The sequence below is a fragment of the Tursiops truncatus genome, chromosome 20, assembly GCF_011762595.2.
Source record: "Tursiops truncatus isolate mTurTru1 chromosome 20, mTurTru1.mat.Y, whole genome shotgun sequence".
In the NCBI taxonomy this organism is placed as follows: domain Eukaryota; kingdom Metazoa; phylum Chordata; class Mammalia; order Artiodactyla; family Delphinidae; genus Tursiops; species Tursiops truncatus.
This window is the reverse complement of record NC_047053.1, coordinates 49,189,841-49,217,304: the sequence shown is the minus strand read 5'-3', so window position 1 is coordinate 49,217,304 and position 27,464 is coordinate 49,189,841. Positions and strand designations below refer to the sequence as shown.

The 27,464-nt window shown below is 56.9% G+C and overlaps 1 protein-coding gene and 1 long non-coding RNA gene across 5 annotated transcripts; one reads left to right on the top strand and one right to left on the bottom strand.

Annotated features, from left to right (window-relative positions):
- Positions 1-13,629: 13,629 nt before the first annotated feature.
- Positions 13,630-15,991, bottom strand: SOCS3 (suppressor of cytokine signaling 3). Its single transcript, XM_033846778.2, has one exon. The coding sequence runs from the start codon at positions 15,989-15,991 to the stop codon at positions 15,302-15,304; it is 690 nt and encodes a 229-aa protein (XP_033702669.1). The 3' UTR covers positions 13,630-15,301.
- A 1,105-nt stretch (positions 15,992-17,096) lies between these two features.
- LOC117309394 (uncharacterized) lies at positions 17,097-25,636 on the top strand. 4 transcript variants are annotated; one of them, XR_012328665.1, is made up of 3 exons: positions 17,097-17,763; positions 18,981-24,857; positions 25,319-25,636. It is a non-coding gene; the product is annotated as an uncharacterized lncRNA (long non-coding RNA). The 4 variants fall into 4 exon arrangements; XR_012328666.1 differs by lacking the exon at positions 17,097-17,763 and having other exon boundaries at positions 17,829-23,238; positions 23,532-24,857; XR_004523669.2 differs by lacking the exon at positions 17,097-17,763 and having other exon boundaries at positions 17,829-23,657; positions 24,094-24,857.
- Positions 25,637-27,464: the final 1,828 nt, after the last annotated feature.

Genomic DNA, 27,464 nt, shown 5'->3' with positions numbered 1-27,464 from the left:
ATTCTGTGGGCCAGCTGGGCCTGGGCGCTGGCCTCATTACTGAAGCAAGCCACTTAATCTCTTTAAACCTCCAATGCTTCATCTGAACACCAGGAGGACCGCTGTGTGGACCGCTGTGTGGATTCCCCCTCCCTTCTTCTAACGTGGTGCACACGGTGCTGGTGGGATGAAGACCACCTGGGGCTGGTTAGAAATGCAGCATCTCAGGGCCTCCGCATTTTGACAAGATCCAAGTGGCTTCTGCTGACAAAGTTTGATTAGTGCTTTGCTAAACATGACATATTTAAAACACCTAAAAAATTAAAAAAATAATAAATAAAGCACCTAGCAGAGAATTTGGCAATGTTAGTTTCCCTCCTCTTCCCTTCCCTGAGTGTGCTCAGATGGGATTTAGGTTAGGTTAGATAATGAACGTGACTTGCAGTCTGATGGTGTCGCATATATTTTGTCTCCTTATAACCATGGTGTGGGATAGGCCACAAGTATTCTTATCTTGGTTCACAGATGGAAGAGCGTGGCCCTGATGAGTCCAGCAATGGGTCCTAAGGTTACAGAGTAGACCCAAGGGGACCAGGGCCACATGTGCAGATGCTCAAAGCTTCACCCACCAAGCCCAGGCTACCCATGGAAGTGGCCACTCCCTCTGGTGGGGGAAGGGATCCAGGGGCCAGCTGGAGCATATGCTAATCAGACGGGTTAGCTGGATAGGATGTAAAAAGATCCCAAGGGGCTGGAGTTTGGTGTCCTCAATGTGACAGTTTAACAACTTTCATTTAATGACCATTTGGGGGGCACCCATCCTTGTGCTGGGCACTGGGAATTCAACACTGAACCATATGGTCACGTGGGGTGATGGGCGGGAGTCAGGAAGGGAAGGCAAATGGGACACAGGGGGACACTGGCTGTGCCCAGGCAAGCACAGGGTGCTGGGAAGACCACCCCAGACCGAGAGATGGGAGCAGAGGGGCGGAGAGGCTCAGGCGCCAGCACCTGCGTGGTGGGCACTGGATGAGGGAGCACCGTGGCCACAAGGCTCTGGACATTCTCTCAGTGACCTGGCACCAGAGAATGTTCCCGGCCTAGGGAAGGACCTGGGTCTGGCCAAAATAGAGGAGGGAACTGGGCGCGGCCTGGGAGGAAGGTGGGGCGGTGGGGAGGGAGGGGAGCCCTGCCCCAGCGTGCCCTCTGTCCCGGGCGCGCACCCTGCCGGGAAGCCCTGGGGCCGCAGCTGCTCGGGCTGCCCGGCCCAGAATAGCCTCCCTTCCGGGCAGGGCTGCCCCGGCCCGCGGCGCCAGCGCCCGAAATAGGGCTCGGCCTGGAGGCCCGGGGGCGGCAGGCGGTGGGCGCGAGGGACCGCCCCAGCTCGGGGACGCGCCGGGGAACGGGCACCAGGGTGCGCGGCAGGGATCGGGGACCGGGGGCCGGGATGCCGGGCGCGGGCCAGCCGCTGGGTGGCGGGGCGGGGCGCTGACCTCACAGTCCGCGAGGAAGCCCGTCGTCGGGGGCCGGCCGCGCTGATGGAAGGGCTGAGGAATCCGCAGCTGGCGGCGCGATGGGGCATGTGCGTGTGTGTACACTTCCCCTTTAAACGTGGCCCGGAGAGTAGCGGTTGCCATGGGCACGCACCGGGAAGGGGGGTGGGGTGGGTGAAACCGAGGCGCGCCCGGACCGAGGTCCCGGTCCGGTCCTGGTCCGGGTCCTGGCGCGGGGCCCTGCCCGGGCAGGGGAGTCGGGAGATCCCGCCGGCGGGGGAAGGGTGGCAAGGACCCGCCTCCAGGGACACCCCAATCCGAGCCCGCCCCCCGCCCCCGCGGTGTCCCAGTCAGATGCAGTCTTGGACCAGGGTGACCTGAGGAGGCTCTGTGCCTGCCCTGCCCACCAAGAGGTGCGCCTCGCGGGGCGAGGTGGGGGACTAGCACAGGCTGCCCGCTGTTACCCTCCTTGGGCCCTGAGGCTGAGAGTTTAAAAAGGTGCCTGACCTCACTCTTTGCCCATGCAGCCACCACCCCTCACCGACCTCCACCCGCCCGCTAACCTCCTCAACCTCTCCCAGCCTCAGTTTCCTTATCTATTAACCAGCGATTAGTCATATCTACCATACAGGGTGGTTGTGATTAAAATAGAATAATTATGTAATGTGCCCTGTGCACTGTAGATGGGGTCCTCTTTCCCTTCTCCCGCCCTCCCTCCTCAATCAGGCCTGGGATCAGTTAGGTCCTCCTTGTCAACATCCCGTCCCCCAGGCCTGGAGCTTCGTGGGGATCAACACCCTTGCCAGGGCTCTCCCCACCTCCTTTCCCCTCAGGGTTACCTTGGAACCCTCCTTATACAAAAGGATGGTTCGACTTGCTGTCGGAACCTGCAGGAATCCCAGGCTGAGGTCCAGGAATATTAACAGAGGGCCCAGCCTGGCTGAAGTGAGTCAGCCTCTCCCGAACATTACTTGCTGCTTCAGCTGCCCTTTGCAGATTGGACCGGTTGGTTGCCAGGACTAAGTGGCCCCTGGAAATCGCTGGAAAAACCAGCATGTCCTGGGGGGGGGGGGGCGTTAAGAGCCAACCCCGGCATACCAGGCCGGTAAGGGGCTCCTGATACCCCTTTGTCTCCTCTCTGGGAACCGAGGCTCGGGGCCGGGGAGCAGTGGTACCCCCTGTAAGGAAGGGCGGGCCTGGCTTACTGTAACTGCCTGGCTAAAAGCCTGATTGTCCTGTGGTTGGGCAGGCCAGCCAGAGAGGGGCCCTGGTGTAGGGAGAGCTCATGCAGTGTGTGAAGTGGAGATAGGCATGACTGCTTTCCCAAGGAGAGTTACTAAACCAGGTGGGGCTGCCAAGAGGGCGCCATTTCTCCCCCCAAGCAGGTCAGGCCACTAGTTAAATGCCAGATTATTTGCAAGAAATAGTTGGTCCACGGCTCAGCCCCTTCCCAGGGGCATCAGAGCAGCCAGTGTTGACCCAGCACTCACTATGTCCTGGGCAACGTGGGTGTTCGCTCACTGATCTATGACAACAACCCTAGGAAGTGGGGACCGTTATTATCCCCATTGTAACAAATGGGGAGCAGATTCAGAGACCTGCCCTGGTCTCCTAACTTTGAGGAGGCGAACTGAACCGGGATGAAAACCCAGGCTCTTAATCCCCAGTCCGTCTGGCCTCCTGGGTGTGGGAACCAGTGTGGCCCGGAAGAGTAGTGGATGGCCCAGCGGACTGCCCAGGTGTCTGAACCCCTCCCCCCAGGCACGCTGTCTGCTGGGTACTCAGCTGACTTCCTGTCCCTGGAAGAGCAGCTGCGGGTATGCTGGGGTAGGGCGGTCCCCTTCCTGTAGTTCAGGTACAAGCATAACCCCATGCCTTCTTGGCATCCTCCCTCCCTCCTTTCCCAGGCTCTAGATGTCAGACAGAACTGGACGCCCCAGAAAGCCTCTCAGGGCCAGAGATTTGTCCAGAGTCTCCAGCTGTAGGTGAGGGGCCGAGGGGGCGGAGAGAAGGGGCTGCAGGCCCCGGTTGAGGGGAGGACCTGAGAACTCTCCTTTCAGCTCTAACAGACCGCCTGGAGCTTCCTTCATCATGCTTCCTCTCTGATGATGATGACGATGCAGGGATGAAAGATGCAGATGAAAGTCCCTTAACTTCATATCCCCAGCTCTCTGTAACCTGGTCGTCTGGAACATCTGAGGGGTGGAGGCTGCCGCGCTCCTGTGTCCACTTCACCATCAGATAACCCAGGGCTTTGCAAAGAGCTGGCCGTTGGGCATCCCCTGGACTCTTCCCTAGGTGACATTGCCAAGGAACGGTGGCACTGGCAGATTTCCCACGCCCGGCCCCGAGGCTTCACCTTCCCCTGTCTTTTGCACATGGAAGCTCAGAATAAGCTTTCTAGAGGATGCTCTTGCTTGTGTGTAGCATCACCTGAGGTTGCTAATACTGAAGCTCTTCACCAGAGAAACGTAGGAAGCATCCCTGCAGCTAAAAGAGGCGATGTCTGTAGAGGACCAGGCCATGCCAAGCAGGCTACAGACGCATGCTCCCTCCTCCCCAGGAGGCACTGCCCTCGGCTGTGCAGACTTCCTCTCAGGCCTGCCCTCGGCCAGGCCATCTGCTGGGCCCACCCCTGGGCGCCTCTGAAGCCTGTCCTTTGCTCAGGGTGTCTTGGATGGAGTATAAAGTGGCCTTCCTCCTGTTCCTCTGCCCAAGAGCAAAGAAAGACACATTTGCTAGGCTCTTCCTGGAAAACGCAAGGAAAGAAAAAAAAATGTTCTTCATTTTAGATCCTGCAGGACCAACCAGCAGTACAGGGTTGAATAGTATACCCCAAATTCATGTCCATGTGGAGTCTGTGCATGTGCCCTTATTTGGAAATAGGGTCTTTGCAGATGTAGTTAAAGATGAAGTCATACTAGATTTGTTTGGACCCTAATCCAATGACTGGATACAAGAAGAGGGAGAGTTAGACATAGGCACACGGGGAAGACAGCCATGTGAAGACGGAGGCGAAAACTGGAGTGATGTGTCTATAAGCCAAGGAACGCTAAGGATTGCTGGTGATCACCAAATGCTGGGGAGAGGCAGGGAAGGATCCTCCCCTAGAGACTTCAGGGGGCACATGGCCCTTGCTCATATCTTGATTTGGGACTTCTGTCCTCCAGGACGGTGAGAAAATCTGTTTCTGTTGTTTTAAACCCCCTAGTTTGTGGACCTTTGTTATAGCAGCCCCAGGAAACTCATACGAGCACCAAATGTCAAACAGAGGGCAGTTGTGGAAAACAAGAAGGAAATGCAGCAGGCACAGAAAGGAAAGGCTTGGATGAAACCAAGGAGGAGACAGGAAGGAACACTTCCTAAGCATCCTCCTCCCACCCGGGACAGGAAATGGTGGCCAAGCCTTGCCGGGCTCCACTTTCCTCATAGCGGGGGTGTGGGGGGTTGGATGGGGGTGAATGTGGGAGGTCATTTTGAATCTTGCTGGTCCCAGGGAGACCCTGCTAATAATACTAAACCTGTGACATGGTCTTGTCCCTACCTCATGACAATCCATGAAGTGGGTTTTGTTGAGATCCCTGTGTATAGATTAAGAACCACGGCTAGACTGCTAAGTACCCGCCTAAGGTCATTTGCCAGGAAGCAGTGATCTGGGACACACACCCAGCTTTCCTGCCACACAGTGGCGCCCTGCCCTCTGCCGGTCCGGGGCTCCTGTGCCCATGTCCGGTGTCTCGGAAGGGTTGGCACATGCTGGCCATGGGCAGGGATGCTGCAGCCCAACTGCCTGGGTTTGGACCCAGCTCTGCTCCTGGTTAGCTGTGTGACCTTAGGCACGTCACGTTACATCCCTGTTCTGTAGTTCCCTCCACTATAAAAACGGGGACAACAATAGGAACTAACTCATGGAGTTGCTGGAGAATTAAATGCGTTCCTACCGTCCACGTGCTTAGAATAGTGCTTGGCGTGTCAGAAGCAGGCCACGAAAGTATGTGAACTAAATAAAATATGTGGGTGAAGGTTCTTTCCCTGCAGGGTCGGGGCCAACAAGAGGGCCTATGGGATGGTGAACCTTTCTTTATTCTTACTCCACAGGCCAGGGGGAGACCAAGGCCAACAGCATTCTCATGCAGTCCTTGTCTGTTTCCCACTGAACCCTCCAGAGACCAGCAGGGAGGGCCGCTGAGACCAGAGAGCAGAGTCCTGGGCAGGCTGACTCAGTTGCTCGAATCCTCCCCCCAAGGCCAAGAACACCTGTGATCCTGGATCAGGACAGCTTTCTCCTCCCAGAGGAAAGCTCGGAGCCCTGCCATCACCTCGCCGCTGAATCCTGGTCAGTCTTCTGCCAGTTAACTGTGTTGCTCACAGTGGGAAGCTAGACCGGGGTGATTCATCATCACGCATCACCCCATGGAAAGCTCATCTACAGCACGTCGGAGGGACGGTACTGGGCGTCGCGTTTACAGACGGAGCTCAAAATGTGCTGAGCGGCCTGTGCACACAGCAACGTGCCCAGCCCGGGCACATCCAGGAAGTCCTCCAGGCATCTCTGGCCATTTCTTCATCTTTCTCCCAGGGGCCTGCAGCCTCTACCGGTTTTCTGGCCCTTTTAATTGCTTCCTCTCCAGATGTCTCTCCTACCAGTGACGGAGTCCGGCCTGATGGTCCCAGGGCCTTATATATTCTGCCAGGGTTGAGGCCCCTCCCCTCCCCCACTCAGGATGGACCAGCTCAGTCCTTACCCTGGTGTGGGCACAAGGTCTCTTGTTGCAGCTGGGCCCCTTGGCTGACCTTCTCAGCTCCTTCTCTAAGGCTGGAGAGGCCTGGCAGGATGCCTGCAGGCTCCTCCCCTCCACTCCAGGGCTCTGGCCAGAGCCTGGTCAGGGTCCTTGCTGAGTTCCCAGCCAACCCCTGGAGTGATGGCCTGAGGAGTCCAGTGGGGAAACCCCAGTGTGTAGGGCAGTATTCCATTGACTGTCCCCACCCCCTGATTGGGCAATGCCGGCTGGTCTCTGAATAGCTTCTGGGTGGCCTTCCCGCCAGACCCCCTTGCCTACTTTCACCAGGTGCCAAGGAACACTGAAAAGGGCAGCGAATGGCTAGGGGACCACGCTCAAAAGCCAGCCTGCCTCCCTCCCAAGCTGGCTCCTTTCCCTCCAGCCTCCTTTTCATAGAATTGTATTACAGAAGGGGATATAGAGGTCATCTCATCCCTCCCCTGGCTTCCAGAAGGAATAGTTTAGAGTGATATTGGGGTTCTCTGAGGCTTTACGCAAAACTCTGCACATTGGGTTGGCCAGAGGTCTCACTGGAGTTTCCTTGGCAATTCTGTGTCCATTGGGAACACGAGCCCTGAACGTCTGAGGCTCCCAGACGCTGGGAGATGGGATGACCCTGGCGTTCCCTGCAACCACTCAAAGTCTCTATGGATGGAATGGCAGCCCCAGGACTGTCCCCCAGGGCTGACTGGTCTCCGATGAGAGCCAGGTGTGGATCCAGCTGCCATTTGGGTCCCTTGGGGAGCTTTCACAGTAGCTGCTAAGTGGAGGTCCTGGATGGTGGGGACTCACACACACAGGTGCAGGTAGTGGTGGAAAGGGCAGGCGATCAGTGTTCTAAGTCTGCTCCTTCCACTAACCGTCTGTGTGACTTGAGGCACGCCTAAATCTCTTGACACCTTAGTTTGCTCATCTGGAAAACGCAACATATTTCATTTGAGCTGCCTCACTTACCTCTGAGTTATATAAGGAGGGAAGAGCGAGATAATATATTAGGATGTGTTCTGAAAAAAACAAAAGTGCTATTCATGCCAACACAATGTATTAAAAATAAAAGATGCCGGGGCTTCCCTGGTGGTGCAGTGGTTGAGAGTCCACCTGCCGATGCCGGGGACGCGGGTTCGTGCCCCAGTCCGGGAAGATCCCACATGCCGGCGGAGTGGCTGGGCCCGTGAGCCATGGCCGCTGGGCCTGCGCGTCCGGAGCCTGTGCTCCGCAATGGGAGAGGCCACAACAGTGAGAGGCCCGCATACCGCAAAAAAAAAAAAAAAAAAAAAAAAGAAAAGATGCCTATTTGCTTCCCGAAGTAAAAGTTGTAAACGATTTAAATCACATTTTAACGACTCCAGAAACCCCTTTATTTAAAGACGTTTCTTTCTTTTGTACAGTCAGGGGTCAAGCATTTGGTGGGCTTCCACTGGGCGCCACCGACTCTGCCGGATTTTGTGATGAATGTAAAAAGCTGGAAGATCCAGTGCCTGGTGCAGAGTAGGCGTTCAATAAGATATCATCGAAGGAATGAATAAGAGAGTTCTTCCTTCAGAGAGTTCATAGTCCAGCCTGGAGGAAACTGGCAACCACCAATGAGAGGCAGAATTGGAAGAGGGAGAAGGGCTGTCTGGGCTGGTGGGATAACCCCAATGTGAAATGGGCTCACAGGTGAGCACAGGTGTGAAGCCTATGGTGGGCAGGTAAGGAGACCACCTTGATGGGAGGAAGTAAGTCTCCCAGTGTGGTGTGGAGTGGGTGGGCGAGTTGAAGACAATGAGCTTTCCTCTAGGGTGAGAGTCTGAATGTATTGGAAGCGGCTTAGAGGAAAGTGCCGCGGGAACCAGTGTGCATCCTACGGGGAAGGGCTGTGTGCGTGACGTGAGGATGAAACCAGTATGTTTAGAAGATGAGCCTGGCATGGAAGTGCCTGATGGGGACACACGGGAACCAGTGTGCATCCTACGGGGAAGGGCTGTGTGCGTGACGTGAGGATGAAACCAGTATGTTTAGAAGATGAGCCTGGCATGGAAGTGCCTGATGGGGACACACCAAACTTCTTGAAGTTCCCCAAAGCCTTCTTTTCCCTTTTTTGGCCATCTCCCTGTTTCTGATCATTAGAATGCCCCACTGTCCCACGCCTGCCAAGGGAACACCTGCTGTTTCCCATCACCAGAGTCACCTCTTCTGGGAAACCACTGTAGGTCATTTCCTCCTGGGGCCCTCCAGATGTACCCTGTATACCATTTTATTTTTATACTCATTCCTTTTTAGGATACTTATTGGTTTTCACGTCTGGTTCCCCTTTCAGACTGTAAGTCTCTTGAAGTCTGAATGTTTCCTGGTTGGCAATGATCTCTCCAGCATTGGTCACAGTGCCCAGAACAGGGCTCCCACCTGCATTGATGTCACCTGGGGCACTGGGCAGGTAAGCATCAGGTACTAATAATGCACCCTAAAGCTCGGAAACGCTGCAGCCCCCATCACACAACTTCGTGGGATCCCCACCCACAAAGATCACACTGTGAATAGCGCCCCCTGTGGTTGTGTACACATCACATCAGCCTCCTGTTGTTTTTTTTTTGTTTTTTTTTTTGCGGTATGCAAGCCTCTCACTGTTGTGGGTAGGCTCTCCCATTGCGGAGCACAGGCAGGCTCTGGACGCGCAGGCTCAGCGGCCATGGCTCACGGGCCCAGCCGCTCCGAACCATGTGGGATCTTCCCGGACCGGGGCACGAACCCGTGTCCCCTGCATCCTCAGTCGGACTGTCAACCACTGCGCCACCAGGGAAGCCCCCCTCGTGGGTTTTACGTTTCATGTCTATACCTTCATCATCCTATACATTATGGATACCAAATAGCATTTTCTGTATGAAAAGAAGATTTGGGGGAGGCGAGGTGAAAGAGAGGAAACATTTTATTGTGTAATGTAAATAACGAACTTGCATCGTTTGTTTCTTCTTTTAAGTCTAGGTTTTCCACCTTTCTCTAAGGCTGGGCCTGATTATTACAACGAATAGCAGCTGTGATCGTATTTACGAGGAGAGCGCGCAGTTTTAGTATTCAGAGCCCTGGCTTCAGATGAGAGCCGGGGGCCTCTGATTCTCTCTGCAATGCAGCCTTCCAGGCCACTGCTGTTGCTTAAGGCTGTGCTGCAATCCGGAGCACTCAGGAGTGGGAAGTCCAGAGTTCTCCCCACTTCTGGGAACAGCCCTCCATCCCCCTCCCCGCGCCAGCTTCCACAGGCAGTCCTCATGACAGTGGGTCAGGCTAACCCAGGGTTTCACAAATGCCTGGCCTGTTCCCAGCACAGCACAGCTGGGAGGGCTCAGCACTGGGGGAAGGAGCACCGTCCTCCTCCCCCTGCCATCCTCAGGCTGGGGCCCAGGGGCTGGAGCCCAGCAGAGGGAAGGGCTGCACTTGTCTGCACTTGCCCCAGTGCGGGCAGTGATCCTGGGCCTTCCCTCCCTGCTAATTTCCCAGCTCTGGCTTAGTCAAGTTTCAAGGAGGATATTCCCTTTCCCGGGAAGTGAGGAGGATCCAGGCTTGTCTTCCCCAAAGGAAGCGAGTGGTCTCAGAGTCACCTGAGGAGGTGTTGCGTATTGAGATTCCCCACTCTCCTTGGGGCTTCTGATTCAGAAAAGCTGAGCTTGGAGTCCGGGAATCTGCAATTTCATCCACTCCCTGGGGACTAGCCGCAGGTGGTTCTTTGGCTTTCATGAGCCTTGGGAGGGAGGCAGCTCTGGGAGGTGAGAAGGGTTGAGCCAAAAAAAGCCCTGTTTTCTCAGGTAGGACCTCCGGCTCTCTCTAATGAGCTCCATGACCCTGGAATAACTGCCCTTGCAATCCAAGTCTCACTTTCACTATCACTGAAATGGATGTGTGACCCGAGGGAAGGGTGATCAAATGTCCTGGACATTCAGGGCTAATAACCCAGGACAAGCTGGTCACCGTACCTGAGGATGAGACAGGACTGTGGATGTTCGAGGTACTGGAAATGTGACTTAAAGATGAGTCTTTGCGGCACAAATATCAGACTGTTTATTTTATTTACATTTTAACTAGTGTCTGTCACTTCCGCTAAATCTCTGGAGAGCAGGAGTAGCAGGACCTTGTCTTGTTCACACTCAATCCCCTGACACACAGGATGTGTTAATGGGTACTCGCTGAGTGAATGAATGAATGAGTGAGTGAGTGACTGACAGGCAGGGGCTGGGGGGCTCCAAGGACAGTGGTCTGGGGGGGAGGGGCTGCCGGCCTGGAGGGGGATCTCGGCTCCCCTGGGAAAACTTGATCCACTCATGGCCGACAAAGAGTCAGGGTTTTCTGAGCAGCCTCCCCTCGGAGGGGTCAGTGACCCCCAGGGACGAAGGACTGCCTCCCTCCCTCCCTCCCTCTCTCCTTCCAGGAGCCCCGGGCGCGCCGGTCCATCCTCTCTCCTCCCTCTCCCGCCCCCCACCCCAGGGAGGTGCGCCTGGCAGCCTCCCGGCCGAATTTCCTGGCACTGGTCTGAGAATAAACAGCACTCTGCGCCTGTAATTCCGTTGCCACGGCGACCGCTCCGCGGGCGGCGGGGGCGTGTCGGGGGCGTGTCGGGGGCGTGGGCTGTCCTCCGCGCTCACTTTCGGCTGGGCAGCTGCGGCGGCGGCGGCGGCGCGGGCCCGGGAGATGCCACCCGCCAGGCTCCGCGCGTACATTCTTCGCATAGCTCCGTCAGGGCTCCCGCGGTGTCCGGGAAGTGACTCTTCCTGGCAGAAGCAGGCCTCCAGAACGACGCGCCCGCCTGCCCGCTCGCCCGGTGGCCGCCGGATCCGGAGGGGGCGGGACGCGGCGCGGGAAGGTGCGCCCGGGACCGGGTTCTTCCCACCTCGGCCTCGGTCTTCCCGGTCCGCCCCTGTGCACATTGTCCCCCACCCCGCAGGCTTCTGTCTCTGCTTAGACTCCCTCTGTGGCTATCTGACTCTGCCCTCTCTCTCTCTCTCTGCCTGGTACTCCGGCGGTGTCCCCTCCCAAACATCCTTAGACTAGGACACACGTGCCCGCTTACTTTCCATCTCCAGCTCCCCTGTCTGTGGCCTCCTTCCTTCCCTCCCCCAGAGCAAGCCTCAGAGTTCCCGTTCCTGGCTCTAACTCATCAGGAGGCCTGCCCAAAGACAGCACCACCGGGGAGAGGATAAGGACCTCTTGGGGGTGGATTCCTACAGCGCTTGAAGCACGGTAATAGGGCCCACGGTCTGGGGAGCTCCATCTCCTCCCTTTCTGTTGGCCAGGGACCCCCAGCTGGGCTTAACCCTCTGTGCTTAACCCCCTTTGAGGCTCAAGCCGCAAAGAATTTTCCCTATGCCCTGCAGGACGCTTCTTAGCAAGTCTGGGAACCAGGTGCACCCCTCCTCTGGCGGCCAGGACAGAGGGTTGCCCACAAAGTCCTCTGGAGGAGCGGTGTCTGCCTCTGAAAGGACTGAGAAGTACAGAAAGACTTCTGCAACACGGGTTGCTATGAGGAGGGAAAACAGGGAGAAGTGCTGGTGAGCAGACCAGTCTGAGAGATTCTTGTCCTGATGTTGCCGTTAGCTGGCTGTGTGAAGTCCAGTAAGTTGCTTTCCTTCTCTGGGAGTCACTTTGACTTGTCTGCAAACCAGAAGGTTGGTCCGGTCTGTGGTCTGAAAATGGAGAGACCTATGGGAAGGAAGAAGGGTGGGGTGGGCAGCGAGGGAAAGGAGTCAGGGGTCTTCTGCCTCTGAGTTCCACCTCCAAGGGGTAGGGAGAGCCACTTCCCCCCTGCAGCCCCTTCCGTTAGCACCCTCTAAACTCTGGACATCCTGGCTAAACAGCTGCCTTCTGGGCCTAGGACGGGGCCTTCGTGTGCTCTGGGTTCCAAGGTTCCATCGAGGCTGTCAGGCCAGCAGATGGTGGGGTGGGGAAGAGCCTACCAAAAGTCTCCCGGGCTCTCGTCCTCCTGCGAGGCGCTGGGGAGCCAGGCCCTACTGGGTCCCCTCACCTGACCTTGTGCTCTGGGAAGGTGACCTTGCCTGGGTCTACATTCCCAGTTCCAGAGGTGGTAGTCTCTCTGGTGTGCTTCCTAACGTGCTCTGTCTACTCAGTGGTCCCATGCCTGGCCTCGCCCTTTCTCGTCACTTTAGGTTATTTTCCCCAAAAGTCCAGGAAATGGGAAAGAAAAACGACTTTGTTTATTTACTCTCAGTTGCCTTTTGGACACTGATTCCTGAGCAGCTTATCGGGGGCCAGGAAGAGGGCTGTGGCATTTGTTTCAGGCATCCGAGGCAGAGGAGGGGATGGGGCCCCTGACTTGGGGAGAACACTGATCCAGCTGTCAGGCTTGGGGCCTTGGGGGAGAAGAAGCATGGAAGGAAAATGTCACAGAGCAGCACTTTTAGTTTGCCTTTTTAGCAGAACCCTAGTGCTGAGTGTGGGGGTGGGGGTGGGGGGGCGGTTACCAACCTCTTGACTTTGCAGGGGGGACCCACCTAGGGGCAACCCCGGGCATATTCTTTGTGCTTACTTAAGGGAGGCAGAGAGAGTTCCTGGGCTTTGGAAAAATCAAAGGCTCCCGGATTCCTAACCTGTGTCTTTCCCACATTCCCAAGAGGTGTGTCCTCGGGCAGGTTGCCTAACCTCCGTGAACCTGAGATGCTGCCCCCAGTCAGCCAACAAATATTTACCGAGCACCGTTCTAGGCATCAGAAGTGACCCGTCCAAGTCCCCGCTCCCATGGAGCACACAGCTGGGCCTGAGAATATGCGGTGGTAACACCAGCCTCCTGGGGGTGGCTGGGAAGGTGACCACCGACCCAGGTGGTCTCTGAGTGCCCAGAGGGTGCGAGTGGCTGAAAATAGGTGAATAGATGGCTGCTCTTATTGGGAGGTATGTGGCCCCATCCACTTCTCAGGCTGGGGCTCCTACCCCTGGGGAGGGCCCCACTTAGTGCAGGGTTTGCATCGGGACTCCCCCTCCCCCCACCTCCCATGGACCCGGCTGTGCTGAGGTCACGGGTCGCCTCCAGGACCCCATAGTCTGGGCTCTCTCGGAACACCTCCCTGACGAGGAGCCCAGCGCCTCTAATAGCTTGAAGCCTCTAAAAGCTTTGACCACAGCTCAGTTCATACTCCCTGCAAGCCCTTTGAAGCGCTTCCTTCGAACTTGCTTTGCATATTCTGGTCAGATCTGAATCAGACTAGCAGGAATTACCCCTCTCGGTACAGTCTAGGTGGCTGCCTTAGCTTGTCAGTGACGTGAAGCCGAGTTTGATTCCATCACAGGGAGCGCCAGGGCAGCAAGGCGGTAGAGCCGCCGCCCTCTGATGTAGGGTGTAGGTGTGGGTGAAAGAGCAAGTAAGGCAGAAGGGGCGGGGGAGAAAGGCTCAAGTCAGGTTCTTCATTAAAAAATAGTGCTCTTTATTATAAATTACTGAAATGTTTCTGTTTTGAATATAAATATAAATATGTGCAAAGTCTGACTTGGGTTGTTGGTATTTTGGTAAGTTCTTCAAGCATCTCCTGTCAGCCTCGAAGGCCTGGGTGGGGGAGGGGAGGACTGGAGGTGGAATCTTTATAAAAGACAGAGTGATTGAGGCAGATTGTAAACATTATTAAAAAACAAAAACGAAACCCAAACAAAATAACAGGAAAAAAAAAACAAAAAAACACCCCAACACACAGCTGCCCCACCCAGCCCAATACCTGACACAGAAAACTTTGTGTTTAGTTTTCCCCAGAAAAGAACAGTTCCAGGTAATTCCATCCCCGCTACATTACTGTAAGTTTTCACTGATCAGTGCTATTGCAGAGCGGGAGCAGCTGGGTGGCAGGGCCTCTCGATGACTTCCTGCCTGTGCCAGTCCCCCAGGGTGAGGAGGGAGGGCTGTGCAGGGTCTGGGGGGCTGTGGAGCCTGGTGGCTCTGCTCTGGCCAGAGCCCAGGCACCACTGGCCAGCCAGTACCCACTGGGCTGGCATTCTTCCTGCGCTCAGGTGGAAGGCATGGATCTCTGCCCCCCCCCCCCATGCATCTCTGACCTCCCCCGCCGAATGGTGTGTGGCCGGTGTACGCCCCTCTGAGAATCTCTTGGCCTCTGCCTGGATTGGCTGAGTGTGTGGCTTCTTGTGTGCCAGTCCCTATCCATGGGACAGGGAGCATTTAAGGCAAACCTCCTAGCCAGATATAGTCAGGAGGCACAAAGTAGAATCCCCCATCTTCTCTGTCCAGGATCTGGGCTCAAAGGTGGCTCATCTCCTCCATCTCCTCCAGCCCCATCCCCCAGGTGCCGAAAGGTATAGCATGGGTGGGGAAAGAAGAATTGACCAGCCGTCCATCCTCTTCCAAATGCCACTCCCCCCTTAAAACAGGGGAAGGGCCCTGGGCTCTCCGGCATTAGATGCACTCTAGGACCTGTGTTTCTGGTGGCTGTCCGAAAGGGGAGGAAGAGGGGGAGCGGAAAGGTGCCCTTCAGGCCACCCCTTGCCCTTCTCCCCTGTGTCAGAGGTGGAGCAGGCAGCCACCCTCCTCACCTGGGCTGGGCGATGGGGGTGACCATTTCCTTGGCCAGCCGGTAGCCCTGGGCCCCTGAGGCGCCCTCTCTCTCATCCACCCTTTTCCAGGCCCGCGACCTGCTCAGATTTAAAGCTCTGTTTAAAACCAAATCAAAGAGCAAACAAGTTCCGTTGGAAAGTTCGAAGATTCCCCGGCAGTTCTCACCAGTTCAACACGCCCGCAGTGTCCCCCGTTTGGAAGCGCAGCGGGGTCGAGAAAGCGGGACAGGAGAGAGAATCCACTGAGGTCGTTGCTGTGGTCCCCCTGGGCCCGCCGGCTCCTCCGGAGAAACTGGCGTGGGGGAGGGGCGCTCAGGTGGCTCTCCCCCTCTCCTCAAACACATTCCAGGTACCGCCCGCCCAGTTCTGCAGGGGGAGGACCGGAGGGAGGGGCCTGTCCGCCCCCTAGCTCACCCAGAGCTGCAGGACTCTCACGGCTGGATTCTTGTGCTTATGCCATGTGCCATGGAGGAGAGGGGACCCGGGCCCCTAGCCCCTACCCCTGCCCTTTGCTCTCTAAAGGGGGGCATCGTACTGGTCCAGGAACTCCCGAATGGGCCCAGGCAGCTGGGTGACTTTCTCATAGGAGTCCAGGTGGCCGTTAACGGTCTTCCGACAGAGATGTTGGAGAGTGGCCACGTTGGAGGAGAGGGGCCGGCTCAACACCAGAGGGATCTTCTCGCCCCCCGAGTAGATGTAATAGGCTCTCCTGGGGGGGCTCCCCGGGAGCGGCTGGGCCGACGGCTGCTCGGGCACCTCGGAGGAGGGCGAGGAGGAGGGTTCAGCTGGGGGCGAGGAGAAGGAGGGGGCGCCGGAGGGCGGCATGTAGTGATGCACCAGCTTGAGCACGCAGTCAAAGCGGGGCACTGGCTGCGTGCTCCGAGGATCGCTCTGCAGCGAGAAGCTGCCCCCCTCGCACTGGATGCGCAGGTTCTTGGTCCCCGACTGCGTCTTGACGCTGAGCGTGAAGAAGTGGCGCTGATCCGAGCTGTCGCGTATGAGGAAGGTGCCGGCGGGCTCGGCGCTGAGCAGTAGGTTCGCCTCGCCGCCCGTCACGGCGCTCCAGTAGAAGCCGCTCTCCTGCAGCTTGCGCACTGCGTTCACCACCAGCTGGTACTCGCTCTTGGAGCTGAAGGTCTTGAGGCGCAGGCTGGTGTCCAGGGGGCGGCTCATCCCGGCGGCGGGAAACTTGCTGTGGGTGACCATGGCGCACGGAGCCAGCGTGGATCTGCGCGGCGGCGGCTGCAGCTGCTCGGCGGCCTCCGCACAGCGGCCGCTACCGCATCCCGGGGAGCTGCGGGGAGGAAGGCGCGCGCCGCGTGAGTACCCGGAACCCTCCAGCGCGCCCGGCCCACCCCGGCTCCCCTCCCTCCGCCGAGCGGCCGGGACACCAGCTGCCCCGGAGGCGCTCGCCTGGGCCCTCGTTCCGACCCAGACACCCCCACGGAGCCCGCCCAGCCCCCGCCTCCAGGCAGCCCTTTCCCCAGCGCGCACTGGGAAGGCGCCGAGTGGGAAACTCGGGCGCGGAAGTTGGGTCTCCAGGAGCGTGGCCGGGGTGGGGAGCGGGAGAAGGGCCCCCGGGACGCTCTGGACGCCGCTCAGTCCGGTGGCCCCGGGCGGCAGGGACGGAGAAAGAAATCCGAGGCATGGGGGTAGGGAGGGGACACGAGAAGCCCGAGGGCCCCAGCCTGGGTATTCCGGGAACCTGGGATCTCCGGCTTCCATCCGCTCTGCCCCCTATCTCGTCCCCTCCCTGCCGGGAATGACCCGGGAAGGGGAGGGGAAACCGGGAAAAGCTCCCGGGACTAGTGAACCGACCCCCCCTCCACGCCGCGCCCCTCCTTCCTACCTGGTCCCAAACCGAAGTCTCTGGCCTTGGGGCTGCCCCTCCTACGGTCCCCAAGGCGCGGCGGCGGCGCGGTGGCCAGCGGTGGCCCGCGCTGCGCCCAGATGTTGGCGGTCTTGAAGTCCACAAAGGGCCCTCGCGCGCGCGTCCCTCGGGCTTCGCCGGGACGCCCGCCCTGCCCCCTGCGCGCCCCCGGGCTGGTCGGGCGGGGGCGAGGCGAGGGATCGCGGCGGGAGCCGGGCCGGGCGGGCGGCGTGCGGGGCCGGAGTCGCGGCGGCGGCGGCGGCGGCGACGGCGGCGCGGGGAGTCCGAGTCGGAGCCGGCGCTGAGGCCGCGCTCGCGGGTATATACGCGGCCGCGGCGCCCCGCCCCCCGATTCCTGGAACTGCGCGGCCGGCCTTCTTGTAATGTTTAGTCACTACTCGCAGCAATGAAAGGCTGTGCGCGGATGGGAGGGAGGGGCCGCGGGCGACCGAGGGCGGGCCGCGAGCAGGGCCAGAGACCCGCAGAGACGCGCGCAGAGACAAAGCGCAACGCGAGGCAGCCGGGGCGGCCGGCGGGCTAGGCGCCAGCCCCGGCGGCGCGTTCCTGGCAGCGGCCCCTCCCCCGCGCGCGCTCCGCCCCCAACTTCTCATTCACACTTTCCCCCTCCCTTCTAAGAAGGCCAGTTTCTGGCAGAGGCGGGGGCGCCGCTCCCAGAGCGCGGGCAGTTCCAGGAGGCCGAGCGGGAGAGGCTCCCGGCTCCCCTTCCCTTTTCTCGGACCTCGTGGGGAGACCCCCTCGCCCTCCCGCGCCCGCGCCCGCCCGAGATCCCGATCGCGGCCCCAGGAGGCCCATGCCTGCCTCAGGGGAACGGGGGACACCCCAAGGCCGGGCCGCGAAACTGGGACCGGACCTGGGAGCCCTGGGGGGTGGGGACGCCCGACAGTCACCTGTGGGCATGTCCCCGAGGTGAAGCCGGGAGTCCTAAGGGTGGAGGGGACGCAGCCTGAGTGGCTGCTGTCCGGCCTCAGCCCATCGGCCCACCGATAGGTTCTTTGCCGATGCAACACGGGTGCCGCCTCCCACCACCAAAAAAACACAAACGCAAACAACAACCGCTTTCGCACTTCTGGGTCTCCAAACCTGCGAGGTGAGGTGTGGGTCCGGCCAGGTGCTCTTAACGCGGCGGGACTGGCCCGAGGGCGAGCGATGGCCCCACCCCGCGCCCCGCGTCCGCTAGAGGGCGCCCTGGGGTCTGCTAGTTGGAGCGGAGTTTGGTGCTGCTCTCCCCCCCAACCCCAAGCCCTGGAACGGGAACCCGAAGGGGCGGTGGGGAGGCTGGCTCAGAAGCTGGGGCGGGAGGGACCTTCTCGGGGGACCGAGGAGAATTCACATCACAGTCTGGAGTTAGACCTGGGAATAAAAGTCTAGCAGTGGAGAATTTCCGGAAAGCAGTTTTCACTTCAGCCCGCTTCCAGATAGCCCGGGACAGCCTAGAATGTGCGCCCCCTCTGAGTGTCGGGGCCCGATCTCTCCCCGGGGGTGAGGAGAGGAGGTGATTGAGGTGAACAGCGGATCTGTTCTTGGTCACGTCGGCGTGGATGTGGGTGGTCTGAGCTAACCAGGGCCAGCTTTACAAAGGATGGAAAATTTTGCCATCTGTCCCCAAACAGGCAGTGGGGTGCTGGAGACACCTGAGAACTAGCTTAAGTGGCACTTAGATTGTCATCTCTCAGGACGCAGGGGCTGAGAGCTTTGGACGCTGCCCTTTTCCCAGATGCCATGCCACAGAATATAAGGACTCAGAAAGGAAGGGAGAGACCCTCGGGAGTTTAGAACTCGGAGACACGGCTCCTTTGCTTCTCTAGGAGCTGATAGGCACCTCACTGCGCCTCCAACTTGCCGCTGTGTCTTCGCTCTGTGCCATCACTTCTCTCCCCCACAGATGTCAGGGGACTAAGTGAGATGTGGTCAGGACACCCAGTCTCTCTGGAATTCAGCTTTGCCATCCGTAAAGTAGGAATAATAATCTTTTCCCATCAGAGATCTGAGATTAAAAAGACAAGAAAAGATTCTGCACATCAAAATATGCTAGACATGGAAGTAATTCAGTGCAGTTCCCCCTTTGGATTCTGTTAGGAGAGCAGTAGTCAGGAGGAAGTCTTGTTACTCCTGCAGAGGGGGAAATTGATTTATTCAACACACTTCACAAATATTGGACTCTATGTACCAGACATTGTGCTGGGCATTGACATATAATGACGAATAAGACCTAGTCTTTGCCCTCCAGATACTTGCGGGCTAATGAAGTGGATTCTCCTTCTTTGTAGAATCAGGAGTTCATTCTTTTTCTCATCCATTGCTTAGGAGGCTGCCACCATGACCATCCACTGCTGTGCTGAGCCCCGTGGAGGACAAGGAAGGCTCACAAGGAATAGCCCTTGAGTTAATGGATGAGAAACTGCTTTGTAAATTACAAGGCTCTGGGGCTTCCCTGGTGGCGCAGTGGTTGAGAGTCCGCCTGCCGATGCAGGGGACGCGGGTTCGTGCCCCGGTCCGGGAAGATCCCACATGCCGCGGAGCTGCTGGGCCTGTGAGCCGTGGCCGCTGAGCCTGTGCGTCCGGAGCCTGTGCTCCGCAACGGGAGAGGCCACAGCAGTGAGAGGCCCGCGTACCGAAAAAAAAAAAAAAATTATAAGGCTCTGACACAAGTTAGATTCATTCAACCATTCCAAAAACGCTCACTGAGTGCCTACCTTTGCCAGGCATGGGGCAAAGCGCTGGGAACACAGAAGTGCTGGGTGAATCCTGCAGGGATACAGGGGAGGTGAGGGGACATGGGACCCCCAAGTGTTGAGCGTCATGAGAAAGAAGTGGTTGTAACTATGATCCTATGAGACTGTGATCATTCATTCTTGGGGGGAGAGGGGGTCAGAAGTGAGGGCGGGAGAGATAAGGAGGAAGAAACAGCCCCTGAGCTTGGGATTCCCCGGTCTGGTTGGAGGGACTCATACCTCTGAAATCGGTAAGTCCTAATATCAACAGCACAGTACCCAAGTGAGCCTGGGCTCTGCCAAGGGCCAGCAGCAAAGGCTGCATGACTGGCGGGGAGCATAGCGTGGGCCCAAGAGTGCCTGGATGATTTAAGGAGCAGAGAGGAGGGGCAGGGTCATCACGCATGCCCAGCGGCCTGAAAGAAGCTGTCCTGCTGGAGAGGGGCAGGGCTCCCTGCATACTGACTCAGGAGACTGAACTGCTGTCCGGGCTCCACAACCCAGTAGCTGTATGACTTTGGGCCACTGACTTTCCCAGCTGTGCCTCAGTTTCCTTATTTGTAAAACGGGCTGATAATAGTACCTACTTCATCAGGTGGTTGTGAGGACTGAGCCAATGCATGCAAAATGCTTAGGATGGTGCCTTGCACATATTAAATGCTCAGTTTATGTTAGCTATAATGATTTTGAAAGGTCTTCGGGGAGAGGGAGGAGAGGAGGGCTGAGCTGCTGCAGCTTGGGCCACTAGGGGATACATATGGCTATAAATGGCTTTATGTTTTGGAGAGCTATATATCTCCTATATAAGAGATATTCCAAAAAGCTGCTTGTCTTCAAATGATTCAGCCAGTCACCAAGTTTCCCTTTGGCTTTCTAATATCTCCAGGGGGTTCCCATTGCCTTTGTGGTGAGTATTCGTCTGAGGCTCTCTGCTCCCTCTCAGCTTCATCAGCTGCCTCTGCCCCACTGACACCTCAAGCTCCAGCTACATGGAGCTCCAGGCTGTGTCCAGAACGTTCCCCAGGCCTGGGTCTCTGCATGGCTGCTTCCCTCTGGGTGGAACTACCTTCCACACCTTGGCTGATTTCTACTTTTCCTCCAAGATTTGGCGGAGATCAGTGTAAACTTCCAGGGTAGCTCCTTTTATGCTGAAACACGTGCCCTACTCATCCCCTGTTAACCTAGAGGAAAAGGACTATAGTTGATTATTTTTTTCCTATGGAAGCCTAGAAACTGGTACGTAGAAAGTGCCCAATGGCTCTTTAAATAAGGGATTGTGTCGCCTTCTGTTTTCCATCATTTTTAGATACTACTGACTGCTTTCTTCTAGAGTAGCTTTTGGTCTTTTCCTGAAGGGCTCAGGAGCGGCTGTTCAGCTGGGAAGGAGGGTATAGGAGCCCCTGTGTGGTTGGTGGAGACTATTAGGCCTGCTCATCAGAAGACAAAGGGAGTGAAGACTCAAACTTTGCTGGAAAAGTCAGGGAGGAGAGATCGGGACAATACAGGGCACACTCCCAGACTCCTTCTTCCAGGCAAGAGAGATGCCCAGACCAGGGCAGACTTGACCGAAGGCACTTTCCCTGTCTGCTGGGGATGGGTAGTGGTGAGAAACCATTATCCAGGTCTGGCCTCTCTGCCCCTCCATGCTGTTTCCCTGGTTAAGGGATTTCGGAGCCTCCTGCCTTTTCAGAATCTCTCCCTTTGCAGCATTTCTTATGAAGTCAGAATCCCATTTCCAGGCAAAGGTGCTTGGTCATAAAGATAATAAAGATATTCATTCATGATGGAGGGGAAGTACACAGCGGTTTCAGCTGCCCATGGGGCTTCACTTACTCATGGTGTGTGACAGAGGATGAACTCTTGCCCAAGCCTCTTAGATGGGAATGCTGGTGCCTGTGGGGTGGTCACAGGAAGCTCTGGCACGTCTCGGTGAACACGAGGTCCCATCCTTGCACACATGATCTCCGTATCCTCCGGGGGCCAGCCTGGGCGTGGGCACTAACGTTGCCATTGTTCTGTTTGGTGGCTGCCTTTGCAGCCAGATGGGTTAGGAGACTGGCCTCAGACCACAGGAGTTGCTCAATACCAAGCCCCAGGCCTCCCTGTGTCTCAAGACTAGTGGGCTTTCTACAGCGCAAGGAGGCACCCTGGGTTCAACTGCCCGGTGGCCTGATATTCCTTATCCCACGTTGATTCTGCTTCTACTACATGCCAGTTAGTTGGGGAAGCCTGGGGATACAATGGTGGGGAAAAGACTGGTTCCTTCCCTCTGGAGCTTCTAGGCTAATGTTGATGGTTACAGGAAATAGGCAGGAGGCAATGAGGTCTCTCCTCTCCTGCCTCCCTTTCTCTTGGACAATTTGGAGAAGATGGGGGGAGTGTCTCACCTGACCTCTTGGAGGCCCTGCCCCTCGCCCCCCAGTGAGTCTCTCCCAGGGCTGGGCTTCCTTGGGCAACTTAGCCCCTCTTAGTTGAAGCCCCTGCCCACCGGGACTGATGGCGGGAGCCGGCCCTGCTGGCCGCAGGGCAATGGCAGGGATGACCTTTCCTGTGCAGGAGGAAAGGTCCGAGGGTCGCATACCAGGCTGACCCCGACCTCTCTCTTTCCTGCTTTAGACAATTCTGAGGGGCGGGCGGGGGAGGCCTGGACAATGGCCCGCAGCCGGAAGCGCCATTCCAGTTTGCAGGCCTTTGTTTCTGCCGGGAGGGGCGGCAGAGCTAATGAAAAGGTTTATGGCTCAGATGTCTGTGAGCAGTGGAGTTCCTTCTGACATTCCAGGCCCAGCTGGCCTCTGGCATTTCCCAGAAAAAGTGCCGAGGGAGGGAAAGAAAACACTTTACCAACCCACCCACTTACCCACCCTGCCTTCTCAGATTCCTCTCCCTTCTGGCACTCGGGCTGGGTCTCAGCTCAGACCCCTGCCCGGGGGCCCCAGTCCTGCACCCACAGAGGGGGTAGGGGGTGGGAGGGTGACTCTAGGAGGGCCTGGAGAGTACGAAGTGTGTGGGGGGTATCTGGGAGGGGAGAGAAGTTTCTTCCACCGGCTCGAAGAAGAATCCACATCTGTTCCAAGTTCGGAGTCGGAGGTAGAAAAGGAGGGGCGCTAGCATCTCGCCAGTTATCTCCCCAGACCCCAAACCAACCAGCCCTGCTCTGTCCCGAGCTGGGATGGGAATAGTCTCTGTTTGCTCTGAAGCGGCTACTGTGCACGCACCCGTGCGTGCCCTTTCCTGCGCCCGGGAACAGACACCGGGGTAGCGGGCAGTTCTGGGAAGCGAGGCTGTGGTGAACCATCTGGGCTGTAATGCAAATGAAGCCTGGACCGGCGCCTGGAGCTGAAGCGGCAGTGCCCCGAGAGGGAGAGCCGGCAGGGGGGTGAGGATGGAGGCAGGCTCCTGGGCTCCAGATGCCCTTGGAGAGCCAGGATGCGTGGGAGACCAGGTGGACGCAGGGGTCCGGCTTGCCCTACAGTAGCCAGATGGGCTGGCTGCTGGAGCACAGCGGTGGGCAGCCCTCGACCTACCAGGCTTTTGGGTCAGGTGCTGCTTACCCTCTCTCCCCGGGCGTGCACGCAGCATCTGAACTGACCTCCTGGGCCTGCACTCAGGCTCCCTGCAGTGGCAGGGTTGCCACGAAAACCTCCTGAGTCCCCCATCGAGGTGTGTGACACCCCTAGGAAGGTCCCTGGCTCCTCTGAATTTGAAGCACACATTGGCACGCACTGATTCTTGGATAAGTTCAAAGGGATGTGATGTATCCTCTCTCAGGCTCCCAAGGTCCGGAACCAGCCGGGATGGCAGAGAAGTGGCTCAGAAGGAGTGGGAGGTGGGAGTCTCCAGCAGGGACAGAGGTGAGATTCTAAGGTATGACATTGGGGGCTGGCTCTCCGAGTCCCTTGCTTTCCACCTTGCTGCACTCACCTGGCCTCACATGAGTGGAGTTCAGAGTGTCTTCACCTGGGTACGTGAACTGCCCCCCGTCCAGGATTTCATAAGACCCCGATAATTATAAACAAAATGCTGCTGGAAGTCCAGGTTTCGGGGGTAAGTGGACCTACTCAGAGTCGCTTCTTGCTCCTGCAAGACTTACTTTACAAAACTATTCATTCGCTCATTCCTTTTTTTTTTTTTTTTTTTTTGACAGTGCCCCATGACATGGGGGATCTTAGTTGCCTGACCAGGGATCGAACCCGTGTCCCCAGCATTGAAAACGTGGAGTCTTAAATACTGGGCTGCCAGGAAAGTCCCCATTCATTCATTTCTTTAAGAGGTAACTTTTGAGCACCAGCTATGTGTCAGAGATTGGTCTGCGTGCTTGGAATTTATCGCTCTGGGCCCTCATGGAGCTCAGGCTCTCTCCAGAAGTACAAGGTTCTCCCACAATTGATGTCATGATTAATCAATTTCGACTGTGCTAAGTACTGTGCAGGAGAAGTCACAGGGGCTGTGAGCATATTATGGGGACACCCAGTCTATAGGGGGGCACATCTGAAGGGAACCCCTGAGGAAGGGACACGTGCAGAGTGATGGGAAGCCGAGGTCTGGAGAGGTCACCTCCCCACGTCTCCCAGCTTGTAGGTGCTAGGAGCAAGCAGAGTCCGCGACAGGTGCGCCACCAGCATCAGGGCGCCTGGGCTCTGCCACCAAGCATCTTTCCCACTGTCCACTTCTGTCTCATTTGTCACTCTCCCTCCCACCCACTAAAGGCCTTAGTCCCCAGCTTCCGAGCTCAACCTGAGGCAGCTACGAGCAGAGAAGATGGAATATTCGACTCCATTCTACTGTGGGAGGTGGGTCAGGCACAACCTCTAACTTCTGGAACTTTGGAAAGCGAAAAGATGTTTCACGAACAGGCAGGACAGCCTCATGGTTCAACATTCAAAAGGCAAAAGGTACAGATGAACTGTGACCTTCTACAGTTACCCTTCCTCCTGTGGTATCTGGGGCATTTTTTTTTTTTTTTTTTTTTTTACAGATCAAAAGATGCCTGTGAAGTAGTGAGCTACAGGCTGAAGGAAACCCACAGATGCAGTGGTTGACCTGTACAGAATTTAACATTTTTGAGACAACATTTAAAAATCTGGCAATTTCACATCCATATTTGAATTGGGGGCTTTTGGGGAACAATCTGGCAGGTCTGGTGGGCCCTCTAGATGGGACCTGGGCTCTCCAGCTCAGCATAGCCCACCACCCAGGATGACTGCCCTCCCCCCACTCCCCTTCCTGCCAGGAGCTGCAGGCATAGATGTGGCAACTCTACCTGGCTTCTGTCTTCCCACCTCTCTAGGCTAAGGCGTAAGGAGGATGATTGACTTTGGGGGATTTCCTTTGAGTCTCTTTCCTAACTTCCAGGAGACTGGAAATAAATCAAGCCTGAGCCTGGGAGTCCGGAGCCTCTTCTCCCACCTGCTGGGGCCTGGTCTGATTTGGCCTCATCTCAACAAGGAGACTTGTCCTGCTGGAGACTCTGGTACCAGTCCTGGGGCACACCTAGCCTCTTGCTTCAAAGCACCATGAGGGCTGGGCAGGGAGAAGCAGAGGAAGGTGGGGCAGGGTGGGGTTTTGCCAGGAAGCCCCCCAGCAGCTCACCTCCACCACCCATGTGGCTCCTGGGGAGCCTGGGATTCCCTGGGACATAACTGGCCACGGGCCGCAGTGTCTCCCCAAGGGCTGGGCTGCTGGATCACGAGGAGGCCTGCAGCTCCTGGTTGGGGTGGTGCTGGCTGCCTGCCACACCACAAGAGGCTGAGATTCCCCTGAAGCTGAGAGCTGCATTTATTTCTCACCGGGACAGAGAAGCGAACTGGCTTGCTCTGCCCAGGAGGCATTTCCAGAAATCTGGGCTCTGACTTCTTGCTGATGAAATGCCAGATTATCCTGGGCCTCTTTGTGGCAAGAGAGCCATTGAGCAATAGGTATTTTGTTTTGCAGATGACAAGATTTTTGACACTGAAAAGTTTAAATGACAAATGCAAGAACCTTGACCGCTTCTCCACCCCTACCAGCAAGGTTGCTGGTTTGAACTCAGTGTTTGGACAAGTTGTTCTTCACAACCCGCAACTCCAACTTCCTCAGGTCCCTGGTGCCAGAAGACCTCATCTCTCCCTGTTTTAGGGCCATACAAGCCCGGTGGGGCCCATGCCAGGTCCACTGCTGCAGCCCAGGGAAAAGCCATTTTCTGAAACAGACGTTGGCAAACTATGGTGCAGGGCTGGCAGGATGCTTTTGTAAATAAAGTTTTATTGAAAATACAACCACACTCATTTCTACAACCACACTCATTCCTTGTGGCTTTTGCACCAGACTTGAGACTGAGACTGGCCCCCGACGTGTGAAATATTTACCACTGATCCCTTTAAGAAAATATTTGGCAATCTCTGCTCTGGGGGAACAGACGCCTGTCTCATGCCAGGGAGGACTGGGGTCAGGTCTTAGTTTTGGGGGGGAAGAGTATCAAGGGCTGGAAAAGATCAGGGTAACAGCTCAGTGGGGAGAGCATATCCCAGGGAGAATGAAGGCAGGAAAAGGGCTGGTGGCCTGAGGGGAGACCGAGGGCTCTGTGAGCTGCCGCATTTGCAAAGTGATCTGTGGCAGCAGGTCAGTAAAATCCCAGGAGGCCAAGCCACCATCGCCCCACCCTTGGCGGAAAAGCACAAGCTGGCTGGTTCCCTCCTGCAGCCGGGAGGCTTCAGAGCTCACACCTCCCGCCATGCATGCATTTATCAAACCAGCATGAATGAGTCGGCTTCTGGTGCCAGGTCCTCTTCTGGGTGCTCGTGCCTCAGTGCTCTAAGGCCTCAGATTTGGGGGCGGGGGGGGGGGGGCGCAGGAAGACAAAAGACAGGGCAATCAACCAATGAATAAGATTAGATCACAGTTCTTAATAGAGAGAAAATACAATCCTGTTATGGGGCCAGGCGGGCCTTTCTAGGGGAGGGAGAGCTTTAGACAGAGCTCCGAAGGATGGGGGGTGGGGGGCAGTGGTGGAGGACATTGTAAGCAGACAGAACAACTAACACAGAGATCCTAGGGCAGCAATGTGTGTGGGGAGTTTGAAGGGTGGTAAAAAGGCCAGGCTGGTGAGGCGGGGCGGTGACGGAGTAGGAGAACGGAGGGGGAGGCAGGCTGTGGCCCCAAGGCTGGTTTCATGCCATCCTTAGTACCTAGGCTGCATTCCCTACAAAACAAGAGTGCGCTCCTCAGAGGCAGCCCATCAGCCCCCAGGTCAAACTAACCTAGGAGAGTTTCTCATCACCGAGGCAGGAGGTGGGCTGGCTAGCCCCTTCCTCCCTCCTTCCTGGATTTGCAATAGCCCTGTGTTTGGGAGAGACCCTCGCTCACAAAGCAAGTTCTGGAAGGAAGGGCTTTCCTCTTACACTGGCATGATTTTCGGTCCAGGGAGTGAATCACAGACAGTGAGGCACGGGCCCTTAGCTCAGGACTTCCTGGTGTTTCCTGCCTGGGAGAGCAGCCCTGCTATCAGGGGCAGCAGCCCACCACTCCCTGACGTCAACTCTCCTTTTCATGAATGGGTTTCCTTTTCCGTTTGGGAAGACATGATCTCGGTCATCAGTCCATCGACCCTGTCATTCTCACCCTAGCACCTCCTGTTTGGGAAGAAGCAAGCAGGCTAACGAGAAGGCAGTGGGTGCAAACAGGAGGATGAGGGAGACTCAGCGGATGGGCTTCCGAGCCACCGAGGGGTTTCAGAGGACAGATGCTTTCTCGTCTGGGGTCATCAAGGTGTGACTTGAGAACTCCCAGCAGCTGTCGTCGTGTCTGCCCAGACTGCCTGTCCTCCAAGCAGCTTGGGGGTGCTCCCAGGCAGACTTTCTGGGCCACCTGTGTTAGCATGACTTACCTCCTCTACTTATTCTCCCTAACTAGTCCAGATGAGACTTCTTGGAGGAAACAGTGCTTGTGTGCTGTCATCATGTAAAAATGTAACCGTCTAAAATATTGCTCAATCCCTGAAAACCATTATTTAAAATTTTTGCAACTCTAAATGTGTGTGTTGTAGGGCAAAGTCATAGTTGCCTCACTCTGGTTGTAGCTCGGACTGTTTCAAAGTAGCCAG

Bases quoted from the DNA above. Each gene is read 5' to 3' on its own strand.
- SOCS3 (XM_033846778.2), bottom strand. From the start codon at position 15,991: ATGGTCACCCACAGCAAGTTTCCCGCCGCCGGGATGAGCCGCCCCCTG.